Below are 7368 nucleotides of genomic sequence, written 5' to 3'. Positions count from 1 at the left end.
TTTCCTTCAGAAGGCAATACCTTTTGACAGATTTGTGGAATTTGGCTAACAGAAGGATTCTGGGATATACTGCATACCATTGCTCAAGTAGAAACTAATTTGATGCCTTGAATCATACTTCCTTCCATTTTCTAAAATAAAATGGGCCAGTTTTATATAAGAAACATAAATTTTTAAAAATAAAGAAAAAATTGGAGATACGTTAAGATGGCTGAGGAATAGGATGGGAAGAACATTTTCTCCCCAAAAAATTCAACAAAAGAGCATTTAAGTGCTAAGCAACTTCCCCAAAACCACTTCTGAACACTGGCGGAGGACACCAGGCACCCAGAAAGGCAGCCCATTCTCTTCAAAAGGAGGTAGGGCAAAATATAAAACACAAAAATACAGACAAGAGTTAGGGATGGAGACCCATCCTGAGGAAGGAGTCGTGAAGGAGGAGCAGTTGTTTCCAAACAGCAGGAAAACCTCTCACTGGTGGGTCTGTGGGGAGTTTTGGAATCTCAAAGGGCAACATAACCCGGAGGAAAAAAAAAACAACAAAACAAACAAACAAACAAAAAAACCCACAGATTACACGTCTAACTGTAACTCACAGCGGAGATGTAGCCCAGATGCTCACATCTGCTACCAGTGGCAGGAGCTGTACAGGGAGGCATGGGTTGCATGCTTAGGGTAAGGACTGGGCCTGAATGCCCTGAGGACAATCTGAAGGAGCTAACCTGAGATAGCAACCCAAACTGTGGGATAGCCAAAGAGAGAAAACAAAGAGAGAGAGAACTTTCCCATGAAAAGCTCTAACCTAAGGCACAGCCTGGCCCACTTACAGAACAAAGGATTAAGCGAATACCAAGGAGAGCTAGCCGGCTGCAGACCAGCCCCTCTCCCTGCTGGAGGTAGAGAGGCAGATGTGTGACAGCCAGAGCCAGAAGGCAAGGGGCAATCTCAGCCCCAGAGACTGCATCCTCCACCAAAAAGTAAGTAGGCTCCCAGTTGCTAACCAAGTCTTCCTGGGATCCTGGATGTTTAACATCTACCAGGAGGGTTGCAGCCATAGATCAGCTCCCCAGAGGAGACACATGGCACACCTGAGATGGTGCTCTTGCAGCACACCCAGGAAACCGAGTGGCTGGGACCAGGGAGGTAATTAAGATACACAGCCCACCTGGGAGTGTGCTTGCGAAGCACCTGGTCACCTGAGCTCCTCAGGCCTGGGGAGGGCAGAAAACGCACGCCCAACCGAGTGCCTTTGTGAAGTACCCAAGAACCTGAACCTGAGTAGCTTAGACCTTGAAAAGAAGTATAAGCTGGAACAAGGAACTCTCTAAAACTGAACTGACCCCACACTACACTCAAAATCTCCTGAAAAATTCCTAGATATATTTTTAGTATTATCATTTTATTTTTTTTCTTTTTAAGTTCTTATTATTCCTTTAATTTTCATTTTTATAACCCGCTATTACCTTGCAATTAAAATTTTTGTGATTCATTTTGTTTTGTATTTTTAATGTATTTTTGAGAGTTTAACCTCTACTCTAGATTTTTAATCTTTGCTTTTTGATAGTTGTTATCAATTTTGTACCTTTAAGAATAAAATCCTCAGTACCCATTTTCACTCAGGAATGTGATTACTGTCTTGATTGCTCTCTCCCCTTTTGACTCTTCCTTTTCTCCCAAAGGTCACCTCTATATCCTCCCTCGCCCTTCTCTTATCTACTTAACTCTGTGAATCTCTTTGGGTGTTCCAGTCTGAAGAGAGCACACAGGGAATTGATTACTGGCTAGATGGCTTTCTGACCTTTTGTCTCTCCCTCTTCAACACCTAGTCACCTCTATCTCCCTTCTCACTCTTCTTTTCTCCATGTAAGTCTGTGAACCTCTCTGGGTGTTCCTCACTGTGGAGAATCTTTTACCCATTAACCTAGATGTTCTATCACCTGTGCTGTATGGATGGAGAATTCTTGAGGCTACTGTAAGAATAACACTGAAAGCCACAAGCAGGAGGCTTAAATCCAAAACTTGAGAACACCAGAAAACTCCTGACTCCAGGGAACATTAATTGACAAGATCTCATCCAAAAGCCTCCATACCTACACTGAAACCAAGTTCCACCCAGGAGGGAACAAGTTCCAGAGCAAGACATACCACACTAATTCTCCAACAACACAGGAACACAGCCATGAGCATTAAAACACAGGCTTCCCAAAGTCACACCAAATCCATAGAAACCCTAAAACTCACTAATGGACACTTCATTGCACTCCAGAGAAAAGAGGTCCAGCTCCACCCACCAGAACACTGAAGCAAGCTTCCCTAAGCAGGAAACCTTGACAAGCCATTAGTCCAACCCCACCCACAGGGAGGAACCTACACCAAAAAGAGGAACCACAAACTGCCATAATACAGAAAGGCCACCACATACACAACAATCTAAACAAGATGAAAAGGCAGAGAAATATTTAGGTGGTAAAAGAACATGATAAATGCTCACCAAACCAAACCAAAGAGGAGGAGATAGGGAGTCTACCTGAAAAAAAGTGCAGAATAATGATAGTAAAGATGATTCAAAATCTTGAAAACAAAATGGACTTACAGATAAATAGACTAGAGACAAGGATTGAGAAGATGCAAGAAATGTTTAACAAGCATAGAAAAAATAATAAAGAGTCATCAATAATGAATAATGCAATAACCAAGATCAAAAACACTCTGGAGGGAAGCAACAGTAGAATAACTGAGGCAGAATACAGCATAAGTGAGGTGGAAGATGGAATGGCAGAAATGAATGAAGCAGAGAGGAAAAAAGAATTTAAAGAAATAAGAACAGCCTCAGATACCTCTGGGACAGTGTTAAATGCCCCAACATTCAAGTCATAGGAGTCCCAGAAGAAGAATACAAAAAGAAAGACCGTGAAAAAATACCTGAGGAGATAATCATTGAAAACTTCCTTAAAATGGGGAAAGAAATAGCCACCCAAGTCCAAGAAACCCAGAGATTTCCAAACAGGATAAACCCAAGGTGAAACATCCCAGACACATATTAATCAAATTAACGAAGGTCAAACACAAAGAGCAAATATAAAAAGCAAAAAGGGAAATTAAACAAATAACACACAAGGGAATCCCCATGAGGATAACAGCTGATCAATCAGTTGAAACTCTTCAGGCCAAAGGGGACTGGCAGGACATAAAGTGATGAAAGAGAAAAACCTACAAAACAGATTACTGTACCCAGCAAGGATATCATTCAAATATGAAGTAGAAATCAAAAGCTTTATAGGCAAGCAAAAACTGAGAGAATTCAACACCACAAAACCAGCTCTTCAACAAATACTAAAGGATCTTCTCTAGACAGGAAACACAGAAAATGTGTATAAACTCGAACCCAAAACAACAAAGTAAATGGCAATGGGACCATACTTATCAATAATTACCTTAAATGTAAGTGGGTTGAATGCCCCAACCATAAGACAAAGACTGGATGAATGGATACAAAAACAAAACCCCTATATATGCTGTCTACAAGAGACCCACTTCAAAACAAGGTAGACATACAGACTGAAAGTGAAGAGCTGGAAAGAGACATTTCACACAAATGGGTACTAAAGTAAAGCAGGAGTAGTGATACTCATATCAAATAAAATAGACTTTGAAATAAAGGCCATGAAAAGAGACAAAGACGGACCCTACATATGACCAAAGGATCAATCCAAGAAGATATAACAATTATAAATATATATGCATCCAACATAGGAGTACTGCCATATGTAAGGCAAATGCTAACAAGTATGAAAGGGGAAATTAACAGTAACATAATAATAGTGGGAGACTTTAATACCCCACTCACACCTATGGATAGATCAACTAAACAGAAAATTAGCTAGGAAACACAAACTTTAAATGATACAATGGACCAGTTAGACCTAACTGATACCTATAGGACATTTCATCCCCAAAAAATGAATTTCAACTTTTTCTCAAGTGCACACGGAACATTCTCCAGGATAGAGCATATCCTGGGCCATAACTCTAGTGCAACTTTTCTTATCACAATGTGATTAAGATTAGGTGTCAACTATTAAAAACTATTAAAAATGCAAGCATACAGAGGCTAAACAACACACTTTTGAATAACCAATAAATCACAGAAGAAATAAAAAAAGAGTTAAAAATATGCATAGAAACAAATGAAAATGAAAACACAACAACCCAAAACCTGTGGGATTCAGTAAGAGCAGTGCTAAGGGGAAGATTCATAGCAATACAAGCTTACCTCAAGAAAACAAGAGAAAAATCAAATAAATAATGTAACTTTACACATAAAGCAACTAGAAAAAGAAGAAATGAAGAAACTCAGGGTTAGTTGAAGGAAAGAAATCAAAAAAATTAGGGCAGAAATAAATGAAAAAGAAATAAAGGAGACTGTAGCAAAACTCAACAAAATTAAAGCTGGTTCTTTGAGAAGATAAATAAAATTCATCCATAGAAAAGGATGAATTTCTAAGAAAATGAACTCAGAAAAGCATAACTTTCCAAAACTGAACCAGGAAGAAATAGAAAAACTTAACAGACCTATCACAAGCACAAAAATGGAAACTGTAATCAGAAATCTTCCAAGAAACAAAATCCCAGGAACAGATGGCTTCACAGCAGAATTCTACCAAAAATTTAGAGAAGAGCTAACATCTATCCTGCTCAAACTCTTCCAGAAAGTTGCATAGAAAGGTAAACTGTCAAACTCATTCTATGAGACCATCACCCTAATACCAAAACCAGACAAAGATGTCAAAAAATAAAAAAACTACACGCCAATATCACTGATGAAGAAAGATGCAAAAATCTTCACCAAAATTCGAACAACCACAATCCAACAAGATATTTTAAAGATCATTCATCATAACCAAGTGAGCTTTATCCCAGGGATGCAAGGATTCTAAAATATTTACAAATCAATAAATGTGATATGCCATATTAACAAATAATTGAAAGATAAAAACCATATACCTGTGGCGGATTCATTTTGATATTTGGCAAAACTAAAACAATTATGTAAAGTTTAAAAATAAAATAAAATAAAAATTAAAAAAAAAACATATGATTATCTCAATAGATGCTGAGAAAGCCTTTGAAAAAATTCGACATCTATTTATGATAAAAAAAAAAAAAACTTCCAGAAATCAGGCATAGAAGGAACATACCTCAACATAATAAAAGCCATATATGATAAACCCACAGCAAGCATTATCCTCAATGATGAAAAATTGAAAGCATTTCCCCTAAAGGTAGGAACAAGAAAAGGGTGCCCACTCTCACCACTACTATTCAGCATAGTTTTGGACGTTTTAGCAACAGCAATCAGAGAAGAAAAAGAAATAAAAGGAATGCAGATTGAAAAAAGGAGAAAAAACTCTCACTGTTTGCAGATGACATGATCCTCTACATAGAAAACCCTAAAGACTCCACAAGAAAATTACTAGAGCTAATCAATGAATATAGTAAAGTGGCAGGGCATAAAATTAACACAGAGAAATCCTTGCATTCCTATACACTAACAATGAGAAAACAGAAAGAGAAATTAAGGAAACAATTACATTCACCATTGCAACGAAAAGAATAAAATACTTAGGAATAAATTTACCTAAAGAAACAAAAGGCCTGTATATAGAAAACTGTAAAACACTAATGAAAGGAATCAAAGATGGCATAAATAAATGGAGAAATATACCATGTTCATGGATCGGAGGAATCAATATAATGAAAATGAGTATACTACCCAAAGAAACGGAGAAGGCAATGGAACCCCACTCCAGTACTCTTGCCTGGAAAATCCCATGGATGGAGGAGCCTGATAGGCTGCAGTCCATGGGGTCGCTAGGAGTCGAACACAACTGAGCGACTTCACTTTCACTTTTCACTTTCATGCATTGGAGAAGGCAATGGCAACCCACTCCAGTGTTCTTGCCTGGAGAATCCCAGGGACGGCGGGGCCTGGTGGGCTGCCATCTCTGGGGTCACACAGAGTCAGACACGACTGAAGCGACTTAGCAGCAGCAGCAACCCAAAGTAATCTATATATTCAATGCAAACCTTATCAAGCCACCAATGGTATTTTTCACAGAACTAGAACAAATAATTTCACAATTTGTATGGAAATACAAAGAACCTCGAATAGCCAAAGCAATCTTGAGAAAGAAGAATGAAACTGGAGGAATCAACCTGACTGACTTCAGACTATACTGCAAGGCTACAGTCATCAAGACAGTATGGTACTGGCATAAAGACAGAAATATAGATCAATGAAACAAAATAGAAAGCCCAGAGATAAATCCATGCACTTATGAACACCTTATCTTTGACAAAGTAGGCACAAATACACACTAAGAGAAGACGATCTCTTCAACAAGTGGTTCAAGGAAAAATGGTCAAGCATCTGTAAAAGAATGAAACTAGAACACTTTCTAACACCATACACAAAAATAAACTCAAAATGGATTAAAGATCTAAAGGTAAGACCAGAAACTATAAAACTCCTAGAGGAGAACATAGGCAAAACATTCTCTGACATTAATCACAGCAGGATCCTCTATGACCCTCCTACCAGAGTAATGAAAATAAAAGCAAAAATAAACAAAAGGGACCTAATTAAATTTAAAACTTTTGTATAATGAAGGAAACTCTAAGCAGGGTGAAAAGACAGCCTTCAGAATGAAAGAAAATAGTAGCCAATGAAGCAAATGACAAAGAATTAATCTCAAAAATATACAAGTAACTCCTGTAGCTCAATACGAGAAAAATAAACAACCCAAGAAAAAATTGGGCCAAAGATCTAAACAGACATTTCTCCAAAAAAAGACATATAGATGTCTAACAAACACATGAAAAGATGCTCAACATCACTCATTTTCAGATAAATGCAAATCAGAAACACAATGAGGTACCATCTCATGCCAGTCAGAATGGCTGCCATCAAAAAGTCTACAAGCAATACATTTTATAGAGGGTGTGGAGAAAAGGGAACCCTCTTACACTGTTGGTGGGAGCGCAAACTAGTACAGCCACTATGGAGAACAGTGTGGAGATTTTTAAAAACCTGGAAATAGAACTGCCATACGACCCAGCAATCCCACTGCTGGGCATACACACTGAGGAAATCAAAATTGAAAGAGACATGTGCATCCCAATGTTCACTGCAACACAGTTTAAAATAGCTAGGACAAGGAAGCAACCTAGATGTCGATCAGCAGATGAATGGATAAGAAAGCTGAGGTATATATACACAATGGAATATTACTCAGTTATTAAAAAGAATGCATTTGAATCAGTTCTAATGAGGTGAATGAAACTGGAGTCTATTATACAGAGTGAAGT

The 7368-nt window shown here is 38.1% G+C and overlaps 1 protein-coding gene across 1 annotated transcript in view; it reads left to right on the top strand.

Moving 5' to 3' along the window:
• Positions 1–1093: 1093 nt before the first annotated feature.
• CYLC1 (cylicin 1) overlaps positions 1094–7368 on the top strand; it is a 52878-nt gene continuing 46603 nt past the window's right edge. The window contains exon 1 of the mRNA XM_070366585.1: positions 1094–1143. Coding sequence (XP_070222686.1) covers positions 1094–1143 — 50 coding nt within the window. The remainder of the gene's footprint in view (positions 1144–7368) is intronic.

Source organism: Bos mutus, chromosome X (genome assembly GCF_027580195.1).
Source record: "Bos mutus isolate GX-2022 chromosome X, NWIPB_WYAK_1.1, whole genome shotgun sequence".
NCBI lineage: Eukaryota > Metazoa > Chordata > Mammalia > Artiodactyla > Bovidae > Bos > Bos mutus.
The sequence above is the reverse complement of the archived record's forward strand: the minus strand, read 5'-3'. Positions and strand labels throughout refer to the sequence as shown.